Raw genomic sequence first — 22002 nt, 5'->3', positions numbered from 1 at the left:
AAAATCATAATCACCTAAAATGGGCTGACACCCTCCCCCTTTCAAAGATTTACTTTATCACTTTACTACTTAATTACTTACACATTATAACTTATTAGTACTCCATTCCTGTTCATCTGTTGGGATTTTATAAAAAGTAATCACACGATACTTATATTTTCATTGCTTCTTTGGCAGTAATGTCCTTTGTTATTATAAGGACATACATTTTCATGAGTCTTATGTAGTAAAAGTAGAATACTTAAATAGTATGAAAGTTGTTAATCTAACCATATTAGGATTATTTTATGTGCATGTGCTTTGCTCAAATATATGTATATGTACCATGTGAGTGCAGCACCCATGGAAGCAAAGGGAAGCCATTGGATCTATTTGGACTTGAGATAATACAGTTATGATCTTCCATGTGGATATTTGAAACCAAACCTGGACCTCCAGAATGATACAAAGTGCTTTTAAACACTAAACCACCTCTCTAGCTACCTATTCAATTTTTTTTTCAAAAAACTGTCACTTTTCCAAAGTGGTTTACTGTTAGGAGCACAAAAGTTCTTGTGACCATAAATCACCAGGGAAACCAGACATATTAAACACACAGATTTTTCTCTCAAAGGATTGGACATATTACCTTTCCTCTTACCCAGAAATCTTCAAATTGGAAGTGACTAATATCCATTTGATCTACATTATCTTTTGGGGAAGACCATAATTAGCTCTCTCAGCCAGAGCTAAAGGTAATCTAAATGGTCCTTATATTGCCTGTATAGCCATCAGTTCCCCAAAGCTCCCACAACCAAGACCAGAGGTGATTAGTATCCAATACAATCTATCAAGTGTATATATGATCATGACTAGACTAGATCCTTCCTTATATCCATCCAGAAGCTAGTACTGGAAGTCTATCACTAGAATCCATCTTCATGGGATAATTGATAGAGACCTTGAGTTGAGTTTCAATGGAATTATGCTTCTTTGTTCACTGGGCACTTTATTACACCAAAAACTTTCCCCAAAAATGCTGTGTTTTAATATTAAACAGCCTGACATTAGACCTCCTGAAGTTTGCTTCAGGTTGTTGAAGTCAATCTGTACCAAGTTTTCATTCTGACTTATTAAGAGTTCATTTTTCTCCCTGCTGTGACATCTACAAAGTCCTCCTCAAGTGGGCCAAAACACAAAGCACAAGATCCTTTGAGAATGTAAGAAAAATTATTTTAAATTGATTTTCGGGTTTTAGGAAACTTGAAGCTCTCACAGAAAAATGTTCTCCACTCTTGAAAGAGTGGTACTAACATGGTACTAACTTCTCAGTCTTTGTGACAAAGCATTTTGTACAATTATTGAAACCGTTTTTAAGATCCAGAAGACCAAAACATTCAGAGCTATAATGAATGATAAAGTAGCCCATGAGAGAGAAAACAATCCCTATCAAATTTTTTTTGTAAACTCAGATTGATGATATAGATATAGATAGATAGATAGATAGATAGATAGATAGATAGATGGATAGATGGATAGATTATATTATTTTCTGCTGGGTACACATTGGCAAGGCATGCAGAATGGTCTCCAAAGCTCTCAAACCTCCAGGCCAGCTTCACAGGTTTAAGGATCATCCACCTCATGATCTGACCAGAACTCAAAGCTCTGCTGCCTTCCTCCTGTCAGCCCTTCCTGTCAGAGCCCAGTAGTGCAGAGCAGCAACACCTGAGTTTCAATCGATGGTAGGTAGAGCTCAGCACCTGCAACATGAGCTTTGTCTTTTGTTTGTTTTTTATTTGTTCTTTTTCCATCAAAGCAGGAATAATTCAATACCAAAGGTGATTTCATGAGAAAATTTCCCCTCATATCAAGAATAATTCAGTGTCAGTGTCTTCATGAAAGAAAATTATCAACAGAGCTCTACTTCACATACAGGAACAGTTAAAAGTAAGAGGTAAATCAATTAAGCTGATGCTGATTAAATGTACAGAGGTCAGGTCATTCAGTTTATTGAGGACATTCTGTTCCATGGCTCTTCAAATCAAAGTTTAAGTTAGTACTTAGGTTTTGTGGTACATAAACTAAACCAACAAAATTTATGTTATTGGGGCAAAATCGATTTGGATATCATCTTATCGGCTTATCACTACTGAGAATTTGAACCTTCTCTTTAGGTTGCTTTCTGGAGGCACCTGATTAAAGTTTGAAAGAAAACACAGTGGAAAGATTGAAGCCTTATATTAACTGACTTCATGTATAAATTCACACATGAAAGACAGAGATGCACTAAGAACAGAAACTGCCCTAGCTTGAGAGAAAGAGAATCCTGAAGAAGAATTGTGAATATAAAAAGGGTATAGTGAATGGTAAAACTTATTGTGATGTACTCGAGTTCAGTGAACAGGTGTTGTAAAGGCTGGCATATGAGTAGTTTGAGGACAAAATTTGAGAAGAGACAAAATGGCATCAGACTCCCCAGAATTTGATCCGAGTTGACAAGGTCAACCGGAACTGCAATTTTACTCTAACCTCTTTGTGGCTCATTTCTCTAATTTCATGACACCTGCAAGGATATCTTCAATTCCTGGTTGAAATTTGCTAGCAGTATGTAGGAGCTTCAGCTGTTCTCCACATTATTTTGTAGTGGTACAATTTCATTAATTTACACGTTCTGATATGGGACAGCTTCCTGATGACTAATGGGAGTGAATTAATTTCTATCTGCATATTTTCCATGTTCATGTACTCACTTTTGATGAAATGGTTTCAAATTATTTGTCCATTTTTTGGTATGTCATTTCTCATTATTAATATACCACTCTTAAATGTTGATTATGATCAGAAACATGTCTTTTGTATATTTTCCAATGTCTCTTTTACACTCTGTGGCTTAGTTTTCAGCAGAGTCCTTGACTCCAAGAGTTTAGCAGCCCTTCTTTATACATATGATAAATTGGTCAAGAAAGTACAGAAACAAAATCCTTTACAATAGTCATGAATAATGTAAAATATTTTGATGTAACTGTAACATATTAAGTGTAGGATCTGTATGACAAGAACTTCACATCTCTGAAGAAAGAAGCAAGAAAATATCATAAAACAGAAAGATCTCCCATAATTTTGAATGGGTAGGATCCCCATAGTGAAAATACCAATCTTACCAAAAGCAATCTTCAGATTAAATGCAATCTCCATCAAAATCTCAACACACCTTTTAATAGACATTGAAAGAGCAACTCTCAACTTCATATGGAAAAAAAAACCCAGGATAGCCAAAACAATCCTGAACAATAAAAGAACTTCCAGATGAATTGCCTCTGCAGTACTATAATGCCCTCAAGCTGTACTACAGAGCAATAGTGATGAAAATTGCTTGTTAATGGTACAGAAACAGACATGCTGGTCAACAAAATGAAATCCAAGCTTCAAATATAAACCAACATACCTATGGATACTTGATTTTTGAAAAAGAATCCAAAACCATATAAACGAATTATGAAAGCAAGTTCTATAATTGGTGCTGCTCTAACTAGATGTCTATATTTAAAAACAATACAAATAGACAGATATTTATTATTCTACACAAAACTCAAGTCCAAGTGGTTCAAGGATCTCAACATAAAAACAGATACACAAAGAACTGAAGAATTTAGACTCCAGAGAACCAAATAACCATATTAAAAATGGGGTACAGAGCTAAACGGGGTACAGAGAATTCTAAAACTACAGAATCTCAAATGGCTGAGAAGCACTTGAAAAAAATTTCAATATCCTTAGTTGTCAGGTAAATGCAAATCAAAACGATCCTGAGATTCCACCTCACACTAGTCAGAATGGATAAGATCAAAAATACAGGCAACAGCAGATGCTGGCTAGGATGTGGAGCAAGAACAATTCTCCATTGCTGGTCAGGCTGCAAGCTGGTAAAACCGCTGTAGAAATCAATCTGGCCGTTTCTCAGAGAATTACAAATAGTTCTACCTGATGACCCAGTTATATCGCTACTAGGCAAAAACACAAAAGATGCTCCACTATCACCAGCCTGATTTATAATTGCCAGAAGCTGGAAACAAAAGAATGTCCCTCAAGAAAATAATGGATACAGAAAATGTGGTATATTCACACAATGAAGTACTATTCAGCTATTTTTTAAAAAATGACTTCATGGTATTTGCAGGCAAATGTATGGAAATAGAAAGTATCATCCTGACTGAGGTAACCCAGACATAAAATGTCACATGGTATGTACTCACTTGATAAGAAGATATTAGCCTAAATGCTGAAAATACCCACAATATAACCCACAGATCATATGGAGTTTAGGTGGAAGGACAACCAGGGTTTGGATGCTTCATTCCTGCATAGAGGAACAGGATAATCTCAGGAGGTGGAGGCAGGGGGACTTGGAAAGAAGAGAGGAGGGGGAGGGAAAAAAAGAGGGGATAGGATCAGGTACTGGGGTGGGTGAGAGATAGGTACAGAGGGTTGGGACAAGAGAAAATTTCCTGAACTGAACAAAAACTTCTCAGACTGTAATATTAAAATTTGATAAATTAGACCTCATGAAATGGCAAAGCTTTTGTGAGGCAAGAACACTGTCAATAGAACATGTCAGGAGACTATATATTGAGAAAGGATCTTCAACCCTATACCTGACTGAGGGCTAATATCCAAAATTTGCAAAGAATTTAAGAAGTTAGACACCAACAACCCAAATAATCCAATTAAAAAAAGGGTATACAAAGCTAAATAAAAAGTTCTCAACAGAGGAATCTTGAATGACCAAGAAACATTTAAAGTAATGTTAAAAGTTCTTAGTCATCAGCGAAATGCATATCAAAACAACACTTGAAGTTCTATCATGCAACCATCACAATGGCAAAGATTAATAACTCAAGAGGTAGTAAGTGCTGGCAAGGATGTGGAGCAAGGGGGAAACTTCTTCACTGCTGGTGGGAGAACAAAGTTGTACAATCGCTTTAGCTATCAATTTGGTGGTTTCTCAGAAAACTGGGAATAGTTCTACCTCAAGACTCAGCAATAGCACTCCTGATTATATACCCAAATGGTGCTCCAACATCCCACAAAGTCACTTGCTGGACTGTTTTCATAACAGCTTTATTCATAATAGCCAGAAGAGAGAAACATCCTAAATGTCCACCACCTGAAAAATAGATAAAGAAAATGTGGTATGTCTACACAATTGAAAATGCTTCAGCTATTAAAAACAAGACACCATGAATCTTGCAGGCAAATGCATGGAACTTGAAATATCCTGAGTGAGGTATTCCAGTTTCAATAGGATATGCATGGTAACGTATTCACTTATACTTGGATATTAGCTGTAAAATACATGTACCATGCTATACTCCACAGACTGAAATAAGCTAAATAAGAAGGAAGACCCAGGAGAGGAAGCTTGAATCTCACTCAGATGGAGAATAAAATAGCGAAAAGAGGCAGATGGAGGGAGGGAACTAGGTGGAAGAGGGGTAGGGATGGTAATGGGGGGTTCAGGATCAGGTGTGGGGAAAGACAGGAGAGATGGCTAGATGACCATGCAAATGAACTGAAATCTGCAACTGACACGGGTAAGGAGGTCCAGGATGTGGCAGAGACCTGGTATAAGGAAGGTGCCCATGAATCAATGGGGTGACTTTAGCTGTGACTCACATCTTTGGGGATGTGGAAGCTGAAGAGGCCACATGCTCTAGCCATACAGGAACCCTAGTGAAGGAATAGGGACAGCAATACACACCCAAAAATTCAACCAAACTATATCTGAACTGAAGGCATGGGGAATGGAGCAAAGCCTGAGAGAATGGCCCAACATCAAACCCACTCCATAGGCTAGTACCAATCCATACCACTACTAATGATACTGTTATGCTTAGAGACAGGAGCATTTTGTCCTGAAAGAAGCTCTACCCAGTAGCTGACTCAGACAGATACAGACACCCACAGCTAAAGAATGGATGGAGCTTGAATACTCTTATTGAATAAGAGGAGGAAGGATTGTGGGTCATGAAGGGGATATGGACTCTGTAGGAAGACCAACAGAATCAACTAACATCGACCTTTGGGGTTCTCTGAGTACAAATCACCAAACGAAGAACATGCCCATGCTGGACCTATGCCTCCCTGCACATATGTAGCAGATGTGCAGCTTGGTCTTCATGTAGGTCTGGAGCAACTGGAACAGGAGCTATCCCAAACGCTGTTGCCCATACATGGGGTATGTTCTTCTAGCTGGGCTGCCATGTCTTGCCTCTGTGGGAGAAGAATTACATAGCCTCACAGAGACTTGTAATGCTAAGGTGGGGGATGGAGGGGTGCCAAGAGAGGGCCCGATGGTCAGAGGAGAAGAGAAAGGGGGATGTTGTAAAGACTGTGGGATGGAGTGACTTGGGGAGGACGAGCAGTGAGCAGGACATAAAATGAATATGTACAACAAAACAAAACAAAACAAAACCAACATTAAATTAAAAAAAAAAGAAGTAACTTTAACATCACATTTTATAGCCTGTGGTCAGCTCCAGTATCATTTATTGAACAGTGGTTTGGCATATGCTACCCCATTGTAGTTCAAAGTGCTATCATTCCCTTTTATCATTTCATTTTCCCAGTCCTTTGGTTTACAGTTACTTTTATGTTGTCCAATATTTAATATGAACTCATGCCAAGCCCTTTGAACTTTGGATATTTCATTAAAGTGTTTATGCGCATGCTCACATATACATCAAATCTATTCTGTGATGTTTACAAGATAGACCCATCAGTTCAAGAACACAAGGTAAAATTAAGTCACAGATATTTTAGTAAAATTTGTTACATTTTCAACACCTTAACATAAAGTTCTAGTTTTGATCATAAATTACTAATAAATGCATAATAAACAAATAATCTCTATGAGATATCTACTCCTCGTATAAGAAGAAAAACATATTTGGTATTTTATTTGTATGATTAATATTCCAAAGTTATTTAATTATATAGTTTCTGATATTAATATTGAAAATATCCCTTCAGTTATGACTAAAGTATATAGCCTACAAATATATATTTACCCATCATAATCATCATTGATTCCAGGAAATTTTGCTGTTTCACACTTCACAGAAATCAGTAATAGGAAAAGCACAATTGATATAACAGATGCTGTCGTTATAAATTTCAATTTGTTCTTAATATTCATTTGCAATTTGTCAACAATATAACCTCCCAGAAAACGGCCAATAATACATCCTGGAAGTATAAATATTCCTGAGAAACAAAAATAAAATACTGTTAAACATAATCTAGTGAGACTTACAAAAAATTACAGATATTATTCACTCTAGTCTAGCATAGATTTTAAAACAAACCAAGAGACGGAAAACAAACCAAGATGTAGTATTTGAAGAAATCTGAGCATTATAATGCATACATCCCTGTGAATGGTTATAGTGATATTATAGGTCTACAGATTCTGATTAGAGATGTTTTACTCCTAAACACTAAATAACTTATGCCAGGAACATAGTCCATACCACATACAAATTAGGAGTTGCCTTACTGAGAGATATTACTGTTCCACTTGAAAGTATGGCATATATCTAGAGACTTAACTAAAATAATAGGATGATCTGACTCACTGAGATCTCTCATAGATGGTCAACATGAATATTTTTATAACAATCTGAGACTCTGGATTGCCCGTAATAATGTATGTTTTTTTTCTACTTAAGCATAAGTATCAGAAAGAGGAAATCACAAGAAGAATATGAGCTGAAAAAAAACAAAAGAAGAGAAATAGAAAAGTAAGTGAAAGATAGTAAACTGACACACTAATACAGTCCAATCAGCTCCAAATGTAGGTCACTGTGTGTACATGTAAGATAGACAACAAAACACCAATAACAACACACACACAATATTACATCATGCCATAATAAATACTTACAAATGAAATGTTTCATAAAAATGAAAAAAGTGAAGGGAAAGGAAGGAATAAAGATGGTGTTTGAGAAGAACAAACAAATGAAATGTGGCTAATATAATGAAACATACATTTGATAAAATAAAATTTCAAATTCAGGTCCAAGGTGGTATAGGGACACTCACGAATAACTTTCTCTTCCATGGACTGGAAAGAAAATAGTACACTTTGGAACTTGTCATGGAAGGAAGAGTGGGTGAAAACGGGAAGTTGTCTGCACAGGAAATAAAACCTAGCACACTCCACAGACTAGGGAAAGTGACAAAGCAAGGTGAGCAAATACCCTTGCTCCTCAAATACAAAGTTTAAAAGGGAGGTGGACTTCCTGTTCCTAGGCAGGAAAGTGACAGTGGAAGGTATGACATGGCACTGAAGGCTGCAACCTGAAGACAAAAAGCTTAAATACATACCAGGTGTGGAGGAGGAAAGCAAGCTAGCTTCAGAGAAGAATTTAACAGGAAGATGCTTGAAAACTCATTTATAGAGCTGCCTGGAGGGAAGTTCTGTGGCCAGGGATGTAGCCATTCACAGACTTTGTAAATCCTAGTATGGTCTCAGACTTCTCAGAAGAATCTCAGACTTCTTGTGGACACTTAAGTGCATAGCTGGGTAAGCAGCCATCCCAGGCAATAAGAAAATTATACCTTGGGCAAGTGTCTCAGACTCAACATACTGACAGCTTTATGCTCACATACACTGTAGGAGGTGTTTCAGACATTCCTCATTTCTTGGATGTTACCTGTACCTCAGTTTGGAAAACCAAACCAAAAGCCTTCAGAGCAAATATGTATCAATTCTGCATGGTCCATAGACTGCCAAAATTTACTCTTCAGTGAGATGATCTTGCTGTAGTACAAACACTGTCTACATATTGTTTGTACAGAGTAACACTTCCTAAGTGAAGATAAACCTAAAGTAGCCTATATTCCTCCTATGCTCATGTTTGCAGACAGACCCACCACTTTACCATCAATATCCCATGGGCAGGGTATTGTATACTTAACAAATCTGGTTAGTACAGTCAATGTGTTTGTCAGACGTTAATCACAGTCTGTCCTCTCCTGCTATTGATGTCTAAAAAGGCCATCTTCTGCTACATATGTGGCTGGAGTCATGGGTGCATCCATGTGTAATCTTTGGTTGGTGGTTTAGTTCCTGAGAGCTGTGTTTGTGTGGGTCTGGTTATTTGATATTGTTGTTCTTCCTATGGGTTTCAAATCCCTTCAGCTCTTTCAGTCCTTTCTCAAGCTCCTCCATTGGGGACCCAGTGTTCAGTCCAATGGTTGGCTCTGAGCATCTGCCTCTGCATTTGCCAGGCTCTGGCATAGCCTCTCAGGGGACAGGTATATCAGGCTCCTGTCAGCATACACTTCTTGGCATCTACAGTAGTGTATGGGTTTAGAGTCTGTATAAGGGATGGATCCACAGGTGGGGCAGTCTCTGAATGACCTTTTCTTCAGTCTCTACTCCATGCTTTGTATCCATATTTCATTCCTTGAATAGTTTGTTCCTCCTTCTAAGAAGGACTGAAGCATCTACACTTTGTTCTTACTTCTTCTTGAGTTTCACATGGTCTGTGAGTTGTATCTTGGGTATTCCTAGATTTTAGGATAGTATTCACTTACCAATGAGTACATAACATGTGTTTTCTTTTGTGTCTGGGTTACATCACTCTGGATGATATTCTCTACTTCTATCCATTTGCCTAAGAATTTCATGAATTTGCCGGGCAGTGGTGGCACATGCCTTTAATCCCAGCACTTGGGAGGCAGAGGCAGGCAGATTTCTGAGTTCGAGGCCAGCATGGTCTACAAAGTGAGTTCTAGGACATCCTGAGATACACAAAGAAATTCTGTCTCAAGAAAAACCAAAAAAAAATCATGAATTCATTATTTTTAATAGCTGAGTAGAACTCCACTGTGTAAATATACCACATTTTCTGTATCCATTCTTCTGTTAAGGAACATCTGGGTTGTTTACAGCTTCTGGCTGTTAGAAATAATACTGCTAAGAACATAGTGGAGCATGTGTCCTTGTTATATGTTGGAGGATCCTTTGGATATATGCTCAGGAAAGGTATAGATGGGTCCTGAGGTAATACTATGTCCAATTATCTGAGTAACCATCAGACTGATTTCTAGAGTGGTTGTACCAGATTGTAATCTGACCAACAATGGAGGGGTGTTTCTCTTTCTCCACATCCTTGATAGCATCTGCTGTCACCTGAGGCTTCGATTTTAGCCATTCTGACTGGTGTGAGGTGGAATCTCAGTGTTGTTTTGATGTGGTTTTTATTTTCCTGGTGACTAAGGATGTTGAGCATTGCTTTAGGTGCTTCTGAGCCATTTGATATTCCTCAACTGGTACTGAAGACCTGGAAATGAACCCATATACCTATGGTCACTTGATATTTGACAAAGGATCTAAAAAAAATCTAGTGGAAAAAAGAGACACCATTTTTATAAATGGTACTTGTTCAGTTGGAGGTCTGTGTGTGGAAGAATGCAAATTGATCCATTTTTATCTCCTTGTACAATGCTCAAGGCCAAGTGGATCAAGGACCTCCACTTAAAACCAAACACACCGAAATAGAAGAGGAAGTGGGGAAGAGCCTCGGACACATGGGCAGGGGGTGGGGTGGGGGATGGGGAGGGGACTTCCTGAAGCAATGGCTTATTCTCTAAGATCAAAAATCAACAAAGAGGACCTCTTAAAATTTCAGTGCTTCTATAAGGCAAAGAATACTGTCAATAGTACTAAATGGCAGCCAATGGATTGGGAAAAGATCTTTACCAACCCTACATCAGATATAGGGCTCATATCCAATATATACAATGAACTCATGAAGTTGGACTCCAGAGAACCAAATAACCCTATTAAAAATGGGGTACAGAGCTAAACAAAGTATTCTTGTGTTCTTTTTTAATTGATAGGAATTTTTATGTGTCCTGGGCAGGTAGTTCCTTCACTGAGTGACATCCAGCCTTTCAATTCCCCTTTCTGTTTCTCCATATTATTATTATTATTATTATTATTATTATTATTTATTTTCTTTTTTTATTACGTATTTTCTTCAATTACATTTCCAATGCTATCCCAAAAGTCCCCCCCCTTCTCCATATTATTTTAAAAATCACTTTTACGTTTTTCTTCTGTTGCACATGAAACTGGGACCAACCCAGGGCACAGTGTATAATGAACTGTTGTGTCCCTGAGGTATATTTACTGATGAATTAATTTAGTTTCAGTCACAATATAGCCTTGCTTGAACCTAGAGGGAACTTTTACTTAGTAAAAAGGGAAAGACATAAATCCCAATTATTCAGTAGGGAAAGAGAAGAGGTTCTCTTCTCTTCTGTGGAAGAGGTTAGTCCTAAGGGCAAATATTCACAAAGTAGCAATAGAGAAGAAAACGTAACAGAAGACAATACCACATCTAAATTTATGTTCTACTATGTTCAAGGCTACAGCAGGGCAGACTGCATGAGAAGGATAAATCTGGCAGTGATGTGTCAGTGTCATATATTGAAACCTGTGATTTTAGTTGTTAATCTTCATGATAATATATCTTCAGTCATTCCATAGACCTTTCAGTACAAATGCAGCAACCCACATAATAGTAGTGCTATCATTCCTGTAAAGTCACCATTGCCTAAGCATAAATACAACTTAGAATGCCTACACATCTGCTTGAAGTGCCAGAGTTTGTCCATTCTTTCAAGATTTGGAGAAATTCTGATATACTCTGTTCTTGACATGGTAATCTCTGTTGAAAAACTGTGGTCACAAACAAAAGCCCTATAAGGATATTGTATTAGATAGTTCTTTAATTTAAAGCACTTTGACAGTAAATATAACCTTATTCAAGATGATCATTATTCCAAGTTACAAGAACAGAAGTCATTGAAGACTACCATATAAAAGTAAAGAGGAGTCCATCAATGGGAACTCATGTGGAAATCTCAATACAAAAAAAAAATATGAACATCAGTGACATTTAATACATAAACAGTGTAACTGTACCTTAGTTAGGGTTTCTAGTGGTGTGCAGAGACACCATGACCATGGCAACCTCCTTTAAAAGAAAACGTTTAACTGGAAATGGCTTATAGTTTCAGATCCCACTATCATTAAGGAAGGAAACATGGCTGCACACAGGCAGACAAGGTGCTGGAAAAGGAGCTGAGATTTCTACATTGTGATCAGCAGGCAGCAGAATTGAAAGTGACTATAGGCCTAGCTTGTGCTCTTAAAAAGTAGCTGTCTCCTGAGAGGTTCTGCCAGTGCCTGATAAATACAGTAGATGCTCACAGTCATCCATTGGATGGAACACAGGGTCCCCAAGGAAGGAGCTAGAGAAAGTACCTAAGGAGCTGAAGGGGTTTGCAGCCCCATAGGAGGAAAAACAATATGAACTAACCAGTAACCCCCAGAGCTACCTGGGATTAAACCACCAATCAAAGAAAAGCACATGGAGAGACTCGTGGCTCTAGCTGCATATGTAGCAGAGGATGGCCTAGTTGGTCATCAATGGGAGGAGAGGTCCTTGCTCCTGTGAAGGTTCTATGCCCCAGTATAGGGAAATGCCAGGACCAAGAAGCAGGCATGGGTAGGTTTGGGAACAGGGGAAGGGGGGAAGGATAGGGGATTTTTGGAGGGAAAACTAGGAAAGGGGATAAAATTTGAAATGGAAATAAAGAAAATATCTAATAAAAATGGACTAATTAAAAAAAAAGAACTCAAACCCCACCAATTAGTGAGACATTCCCTCCAGCAAGTCCATGCCTATCCAACAATACCACACATCCTAAAAGTGCCACCTCTGAGTGGCAAACCTCCTAAAAGTGGCTTCTAAACTCCTTAATGTTTGACTTTAATTTTGTTTCTTGTATTGCTTTCTTTTTCTCACATTCTTCATATTCACTCTTTCTTATCTTCCTTACTTTGTGTTTATTTAAAGATTAATATACCCTTTTTCTCTTTACACTATGCTGTCACATGCCTTCTTGACATTTGTAGCCTAAAATTGACTATGTTAGTCAATTTTTGATTAATTCTAGAACCTTTAAATACTCCACTTACAATGAGAGCCAAATTCTCAATAAACTTTTAATGTTGATAATGTATACCATAGCAACTGCTGTTTAGTTTCAAAACATACACCTTTTACTAATATGCATGAAACATCTTCACTGGTAGTGATCTTGTGCCACAGTGCTTCATAACCAAATACCTCCTGGAGAGAACTGGTCTCCCAGGAGGGCAGACAAGCCTGTGTGCACAGGTAAGACTACCACTTCTGCTCAGAGGGACCCACCTAGAACCCTGAGGACACAGTAACTGGATTGCAGCCTGTGACAGGATCCTTCTAGTTTCTGTCTACCCTGGGAGCTGATCCTGTACCACAGCACACAGGACATACAGGAAACACAAAAATCCCTTAAAGAATTACAAGGAAACACAGTCAAACAGGTGAATGAATTGAACCAACCATCCAGGATCTAAAAATGGAATTCGAAAAAACAAACAAATCACAAAGGGAGAAAACACTGGAGATAGAAAACCTTGGAAAGAGATCAGGACTCATAGATGCAAGCATCACCAACAGAATACAAGAGATAGAAGAGAAACTCTCAGGTGCAGAAGATACCAAAGAAAACATTGACACAACAGTCAAAAGAAATGCAAAATTCAAAAATCTCCTAAACCAAAACATCCAGGAAATCCAGGAGCCAATTAGAAAACTAAACCTAAAGATAATAGGTATAGAAGAGAGTGAAGATCTCCAACTTAAAGGGCAGTAAATGTCTTCAGCAAAATTATAGAAGAACACTTCCCTATCCTAAAGAAAGAGATGCCACTGGACATGCAAGAAGCCTATAGAACTTCAAATAGAGTGGACCAGAAAAGAAATTCCACCTGATACATAATAGTCAAAACACCAAAAGCACAAAACAAAGAAAGAGTATTAAAAGCAATAAGGGGAAAAGGCCAAGTAACATATAAAGGCAGACCTATCAGAATTACACTAGACTTCTCACTAGAGATTATAAAAGCCAGAAAATCCTGGGCAGATGTTATACAGACCCTAAAAGTACATAAATGCCAGCCCAGGCTACTATATCCAACAAAATTTCAATTAACATAAAAGGAGAAACCCAGACTTTCCATGACAAAAACAAATTTACACAATATCTGTCCATGAATCCAGCCCTTCAAAAGAGAGTAAAGGGAAAGTTCCAACACGAGGAGGGAAACTACACCCCAGAAAAAGGAAGAAAGTAATCTTCTTTCAAAAAACCAAAAAGAAGAAAGCCACACAAGCACAATTCTAGCTCTAACAACAAAAATAACAGGAGGCAACAATCACTTTTCTTTAATATTTCTTAACATCAATGGACTCAATTCTCTAATAAAAAGACATAGACTAAAAGATTGGATACATAAACAGAACCCAGCATTTTCCTGCATACGGGCGATGTATCTCAGTGTCAGACACTACCTCAGAAGAAAGGGCCAGAAATCAATTTTGCAAGCAAATGGTCCCAAGAAACAAGCTGGTGTATCTCTTCTAATATCCAACAAAATAGACTTTTAACCAAAAGTTATCAAAAAGGATAAGGAAGGACACTTGGTAGTCAGCAAAGGAAAAGTCGACCAAGAAGAACTCTCAATTCTGAACATCTGTGCTCCAAATGCAAGGGCAACCACATTCATAAAAGAAACTTTATTAAAGTTCAAAGCATACATTGTACCTCACACAAAAATAGTGGGAGACTACAACACCCCACTCTCATCAATGGACAGATCATGGAAACACAAACTAAATAGAGACACATGGAAACTAACAGAAGTTAAGGACCAAATGGATTTAACATATATTTATAGAACATTTCATCCTAAAACAATATAATTTCTTCTCAGCATCTCATGGTGCCTTCTCCAAATTTGACCATATAATTAGTCACAGAACAATGCTCAACATATACAAGATGGTTGAAATAATCTCATGCATCCTATCAGATCACCATTGATTAAGGCTGGTTTTCAATAGCAACAAAAACAGAAAACCCACTTACACATGGAAGCTGAACAATGCCCTACTCAATGATAACCTGGTCAAAGAAGAAATAAAGAAACTAAAGACTTTAGAAAGTAATTAAAAATGAAAACACAACATACTTAATCTTATGGGACACAATGAAAGCATTGTGAACAGGAAAACTCATAGCTCTGAGTGTCTTCAGAAAGAAAGTTGGGAGGGCATACACAAGCAGTTTAACAGCTCATGTGCAAGCTCTAGAACAACAAGAAGCAAATGCACCCAAGAGGAGTAGACCATAGGAAATAATCAAATTCAGGGCTAAAATCAACCAAGTTGAAACAAATACAACTATACAATGAATCAACCAAACCAGGAGCTGGTTCTTTGAGAAAACCAACAAGATAGATAAACCCTTAGCCAGACTAACCAGAGGGAACAAAGACAGTATGCAAATTAACAAAATCAGAAATGAAAAGGGAGATATAACAACAGAAACTGAGGAAATTCAAAGAACTCTTCAGATCCTACTACAAAGTCTATATTCTACAAAAATGAAAAATCTGATGAAATGGAAAATTTTCTAGAAAGATGCCAAATACCAAAGCTATATGAGGATCAGATAAACTAGCTAAGCAGTTTGATATAGCCTAAATAAATAGAAGCAGTCATTAAAAGTCTCCCAACCAAAAGAAGCCCAGGTCCAGATGGTTTTAGTACAGAACTCTACCAGACCTTCAAAGAAGACCTAATACCAATACTTCTCAAATATTCCACAAAATAGAAACAGAAGGAAGACAACCGTGTTAGTTCTATGAAGTTATGATTAGGCTCATACCTAAACCACACAAAGAATTAACAAAGAAAGAGAACTTCAGACCAATTTCATGTATGAATATTTATGCAAAAATACACAATAAAATTCTCACAAAGTGAATCCAATGACAAATCAAAGTTATCATTTACAATGATCAAGTAGATTTCATGTCAGGGATGCAGGGGTGGCTTAATATACAGAAATCCATCAATGTAATATCCTGCATAAACAAACTCAAAGGAAAAAAAAAACATGATCATTTCATTAACTGCTGAAAAATCATTTGACAAAATTTAGCATCCTTTCATGTTAAAAGTCTTGGAAAGATCAGGAATTCAAGGCCCATGCCTAAACATAGTGAAAACCATATACAGCAAACCAGTAACCAATATCAAACTAAATGGAGAGAAACTTGAAGCAATCCCACTAAAGTCAGGGAGTAGACAAGGCTGCCATCTCTCTCCCTATCCATTCAATATAGTACTTGAAGTTCTAGCTAGAGAAATTAGACAACAAACGGAGGTCAAAGAGATACAAGTTGGAAAGGAAGAAATGAAAATATCACTATTTGCAGATGATATGATAGTATACTTAAGTGATCCCCCAAAATACCACCAGAGAAGTCCCATAGCTGAGAAATGACTTCAGCAAAGTGGCTGGATATAGAATTAACAACAACAACAACAACAAAAAATCAGTAGCCTTCCTGCACTCAAAGGATAAATGGCCTGAGAAAGAAATTAGGGAAATGACACTCTTCACAATAGTCACAAACAATATAAAATGCCAAACACATGAAACTGAAGAAGAATGAAGAGCAAAGTGTGGACACTTTGCCCCTTCTTAGAATTGGGAACAAAACACCCATGGAAGGAGTTACAGAGACAAAGTTTGGAGCTGAGACAAAAGGATGGACCATCTAGAGACTGCCATATCCAGGGATCCATCCCATAATCAGCCTCCAAACGATGACACCATTGCATACACTAGCAAGATTTTGCTGAAAGAATCCTGATATAGCTGTCTCTTGTGAGACTATACTGGGGCCTAGCAAACACATAAGTGGATGTGCTCACATTCAGCTATTGGATGGATCACAGGGCCCCCAATGGAGGAGCTAGAGAACATATCCAAGGAGCTAAAGAGTTCTGCAACCCTATAGGTGCAACAACATTATGAACTAACCAGTACGCCGGAGCTCTTGACTCTAGATGCATATGTATCAAAAGATTGCCTAGTTGGCCATCAGTGGAAAGAGAGGCCCATTGGACATGCAAACTTTATATGCCCCAGTACAGGGGAACGCCAGGGCCAAAAAGTGGGAGTGGGTGGGTAGGGGTGTGGGGGCGAGGGTATAGGGGACTTTTGGGATAGCATTGGAAATGTAATTGAGGAAAATACCTAACAAAAATATTTAAAAAAAGAAAATGCCTTGGTGTGACTATAATCCAACAAGTGAAAGATCTGTATGACAAGAACTTTAGGTCTCTAAAGAAAGAAATGGAGAAGAAGATCTCAGAAGATGGAAATATCTCCTGTGCTCATGGATTGGTTGGATTAATAAAGTAAAAAAAGGGGGGGCATCTTGCTGAAAGCAATCTACAGATTCAGTGCAATCCCCATCAAGATTCCAACTCAATTCTTCATAGAGTTAGAAAGAGCAGTTAGCATATTCATTTGGAATTAAAAAAAAAAAAAACAAAAAACCCAGAATATAGAAAACTATTCTCCACAATAAAAGAACTTCTGGGGGAATCAGCATCTCTGACCTCAAACTGTACTACTAAGCAATAGTGACAAAAACTGCATGGTATTGGTACAGTGGAAGGCAGGTAGATCAAGAGAATAGAATTGAAGACTCAGGAATGAACCCACACACCTATGTTCAGGTGATCCTTAACAAAGGAGCTACAACCATCCAGTGGAAAAAAGACGTCATTTTTCAACAAGTGTTTCAACTGGAATTCACCATGTTGAAGAATGCAAATTGATTCATTTTTATCTTAGTGAACCAAGCTCAAGTCCAAGTCGATTAAGGATCTCCACATAAAACCAGATATACTGAAACAAAAAGTGTGGAGAAGCCTCGAACATAGGGGCACAGCAATGGCTTATGCTCTAAGGGACCTCATAAAATTGCAAAGCTTCTGTAAAGCAAAAGACATTGTAGCCATCACAAAACCGCAACTAACTGATTCAGAAAAGATCTTTACCAATCCCACGTCCAATAGAGGCCTAAAATTCAATATATACAGAGAATCAAAGAACTTTGACTCTAAAGAACCAAATAACCTTATTAAAAATGGGGAACAGAGCTAAACAGAGAATTCTCAACTGAGGAAACTCCAATGGCCTAGAAGCACTCAAAGAAATGTTCAATATCCTTAGTAATCCAGGAAATGCAAATCAAACCTATCCTGAGATTCCATCTCATATCGGTCAGAATTGCTAAGATCAAATCCTCAGGTGACACCAGATGCTGGCAAGGATGTGGAGAAAGAGAAACACTTCTCCATTGCTTGTGGGATTGCAAGCTGCCACTCTGGAAATCAGTCTGGTGGTTCATAATACTAGACATAGTACTACCTGAGGATCCAGCTATACCTCCCAGAAGATGCTCCAACACGTAATAAGCACACATAGCAGTCATATTTATATAGAATAGAAGCTGGAAACAATGCAGATGTCCCTCAATGGATGAGTGGATACAGAAATTGTGGTATGTTTACACAATGGAATACTACTCACCTATTAAAAACAATGACTTCGACACAGCAGCAGCGGTCGCCATCTTGGTCTGAGACCCGCCGAACTTAGGAAATTAGTCTGAACAGGTGAGAGGGTGCGCCAGAGAACCTGACAGCTTCTGGAACAGGCAGAAGCACAGAGGCGCTGAGGCAGCACCCTGTGTGGGCCGGGGACAGCCGGCCACCTTCCGGACCAGAGGACAGGTGCCCGCCCGGCTGGGGAGGCGACCTAAGCCACAGCAGCAGCGGTCACCATCTTGGTCCGGGACCCGCCGAACTTAGGAAATTAGTCTGAACAGGTGAGAGGGTGCGCCAGAGAACCTGACAGCCTCTGGAACAGGCAGAAGCACAGAGGGGCTGAGGCAGCACCCTGTGTGGGCCGGGGACAGCCGGCCACCTTCCGGACCGGAGGACAGGTGCCCGCCCGGCTGGGGAGGCGGCCTAAGCCACAGCAGCAGCGGTCGCCATCTTGGTCCCGGGACTCCAAGGAACTTAGGAATTTAGTCTGCTTAGGTGAGAGTCTGTACCACCTGGGAACTGCAAAGCAACACAGTGTCTGAGAAAGGCCCTGTTTTGGGCCTTCTTCTTCGACCAGGAGGAGGTCCAAAAACAAGATATCTGCGCACCTTCCCTGTAAGAGAGCTTGCCAGCAGAGAGTGCTCTGAGCACTGAAACTCAGAGGAGAGAATCTGTCTCCCAGGTCTGCTGATAGACAGTAACAGAATCACCAGAAGAACAATCTCTAAACAGAGTCAATTATAACTACTAACTCCAGAGATTACCAGATGGCGAAAGGTAAACGGAGGAATCTTACTAACAGGAACCAAGACCACTCACCATCACCAGACCCCAGCACACCCACTTCGCCCAGTCCAGGGAACCCCAACACACCTGAGAACCTAGACCTAGATTTAAAAGCATATCTCATGATGATGGTAGAGGACATCAAGAAGGACTTTAATAAATCACTTAAAGAAATACAGGAGAACACTGCTAAAGAGTTACAAGTCCTTAAAGAAAAACAGGAAAACACAATCAAACAGGTAGAAGTCCTTACAGAAAAAGAGGAAAAAACATACAAACAGGTGATGGAAATGAACAAAACCATACTAGACCTAAAAAGGGAAGTAGACACAATAAAGAAAACTCAAAGCGAGGCAACACTAGAGATAGAAACCCTAGGAAAGAAATCTGGAACCATAGATTTGAGCATCAGCAACAGAATACAAGAGATGGAAGAGAGAATCTCAGGTGCAGAAGATTCCATAGAGAACATCGGCACAACAATCAAAGAAAATGGAAAATGCAAAAAGATCCTAACTCAAAATATCCAGGAAATCCAGGACACAATAAGAAGACCAAACGTACGGATAATAGGAGTGGATGAGAATGAAGATTTTCAACTCAAAGGTCCAGCAAACATCTTCAACAAAATTATTGAAGAAAACTTCCCAAATCTAAAGAATGAGATGCATATGAACATACAAGAAGCCTACAGAACTCCAAATAGACTGGACCAGAAAAGAAATTCCTCCCGACACATAATAATCAGAACATCAAATGCACTAAATAAAGATAGAATACTAAAAGCAGTAAGGGAAAAAGGTCAAGTAACATATAAAGGCAAGCCTATCAGAATTACACCAGATTTTTCACCAGAGACTATGAAAGCCAGAAGAGCCTGGACAGATGTTATACAGACACTAAGAGAACACAAACTGCAGCCCAGGCTACTATACCCAGCCAAACTCTCAATTATCATAGAGGGAGAAACCAAAGTATTCCACGACAAAACCAAATTCACGCATTATCTCTCCACGAATCCAGCCCTTCAAAGGATAATAACAGAAAAAAACCAATACAAGAACGGGAACAACGCCCTAGAAAAAACAAGAAGGTAATCCCTCAACAAACCTAAAAGAAGACAGCCACAAGAACAGAATGCCACCTTTAACAACTAAAATAACAGGAAGCAACAATTACTTTTCCTTAATATCTCTTAACATCAATGGTCTCAACTCGCCAATAAAAAGACATAGACTAACAAACTGGCTACACAAACAAGACCCAACATTTTGCTGTTTACAGGAGACACATCTCAGAGAAAAAGATAGACACTACCTCAGAATGAAAGGCTGGAAAACAATTTTCCAAGCAAATGGTATGAAGAAACAAGCAGGAGTAGCCATCCTAATATCTGATAAGATTGACTTCCAACCCAAAGTCATCAAAAAAGACAAGGAGGGACACTTCATTCTCATCAAAGGTAAAATCCTCCAAGAGGAACTCTCAATTCTGAGTATCTATGCTCCAAATACAAGAGCAGCCACATTCACTAAAGAAACTTTAGTAAAGCTCAAAGCACACATTGCGCCTCACACAATAATAGTGGGAGACTTCAACACACCACTTTCACCAATGGACAGATCATGGAAACAGAAACTAAACAGGGACACACTGAAACTAACAGAAGTGATGAAACAAATGGATCTGACAGATATCTACAGAACATTTTATCCTAAAACAAAAGGATATACCTTCTTCTCAGCACCTCATGGTACCTTCTCCAAAATTGACCACATAATAGGTCACAAATCAGGCCTCAACAGATTCAAAAATATTGAAATTGTCCCATGTATCCTATCAGATCACCATGCACTAAGGCTGATCTTCAATAACAAAATAAATAACAGAAAGCCAACATTCACATGGAAACTGAACAACACTCTTCTCAATGATACCTTGGTCAAGGAAGGAATAAAGAAAGAAATTAAAGACTTTTTAGAGTTTAATGAAAATGAAGCCACAACGTACCCAAACCTTTGGGACACAATGAAAGCATTTCTAAGAGGGAAACTCATAGCTATGAGTGCCTTCAAGAAAAAACAGGAGAGAGCACATACTAGCAGCTTGACAACACATCTAAAAGCTCTAGAAAAAAAGGAAGCAAATTCACCCAAGAGGAGTAGACGGCAGGAAATAATCAAACTCAGGGGTGAAATCAACCAAGTGGAAACAAGAAGAACTATTCAAAGAATTAACCAAACGAGGAGTTGGTTCTTTGAGAAAATCAACAAGATAGATAAACCCTTAGCTAGACTCACTAAAGGGCACAGGGACAAAATCCTAATTAACAAAATCAGAAATGAAAAGGGAGACATAACAACAGATCCTGAAGAAATCCAAAACACCATCAGATCCTTCTACAAAACGCTATACTCAACAAAACTGGAAAACCTGGACGAAATGGACAAATTTCTGGACAGATACCAGGTACCAAAGTTGAATCAGGATCAAGTTGACCTTCTAAACAGTCCCATATCCCCTAAAGAAATAGAAGCAGTTATTAATAGTCTCCCAGCCAAAAAAAGCCCAGGACCAGACGGGTTTAGTGCAGAGTTCTATCAGACCTTCAAAGAAGATCTAACTCCAGTTC

General features: G+C 38.6%; 1 protein-coding gene across 3 annotated transcripts in view; it reads right to left on the bottom strand.

Annotated features, from left to right (window-relative positions):
* Window positions 1–22002, bottom strand: part of Gm7135 (predicted gene 7135) — a 132788-nt gene that overhangs the window by 36926 nt on the left and 73860 nt on the right. For all 3 annotated transcript variants that reach the window (XM_981747.8, XM_011248120.2, XM_006530007.2), the window contains exon 8: window positions 7050–7245. In XM_981747.8, coding sequence (XP_986841.4) covers window positions 7050–7245 — 196 coding nt within the window. The remainder of the gene's footprint in view (window positions 1–7049; window positions 7246–22002) is intronic.

This window comes from Mus musculus, chromosome 1 (genome assembly GCF_000001635.26).
Source record: "Mus musculus strain C57BL/6J chromosome 1, GRCm38.p6 C57BL/6J".
In the NCBI taxonomy this organism is placed as follows: domain Eukaryota; kingdom Metazoa; phylum Chordata; class Mammalia; order Rodentia; family Muridae; genus Mus; species Mus musculus.
The sequence above is the reverse complement of the archived record's forward strand: the minus strand, read 5'-3'. Positions and strand labels throughout refer to the sequence as shown.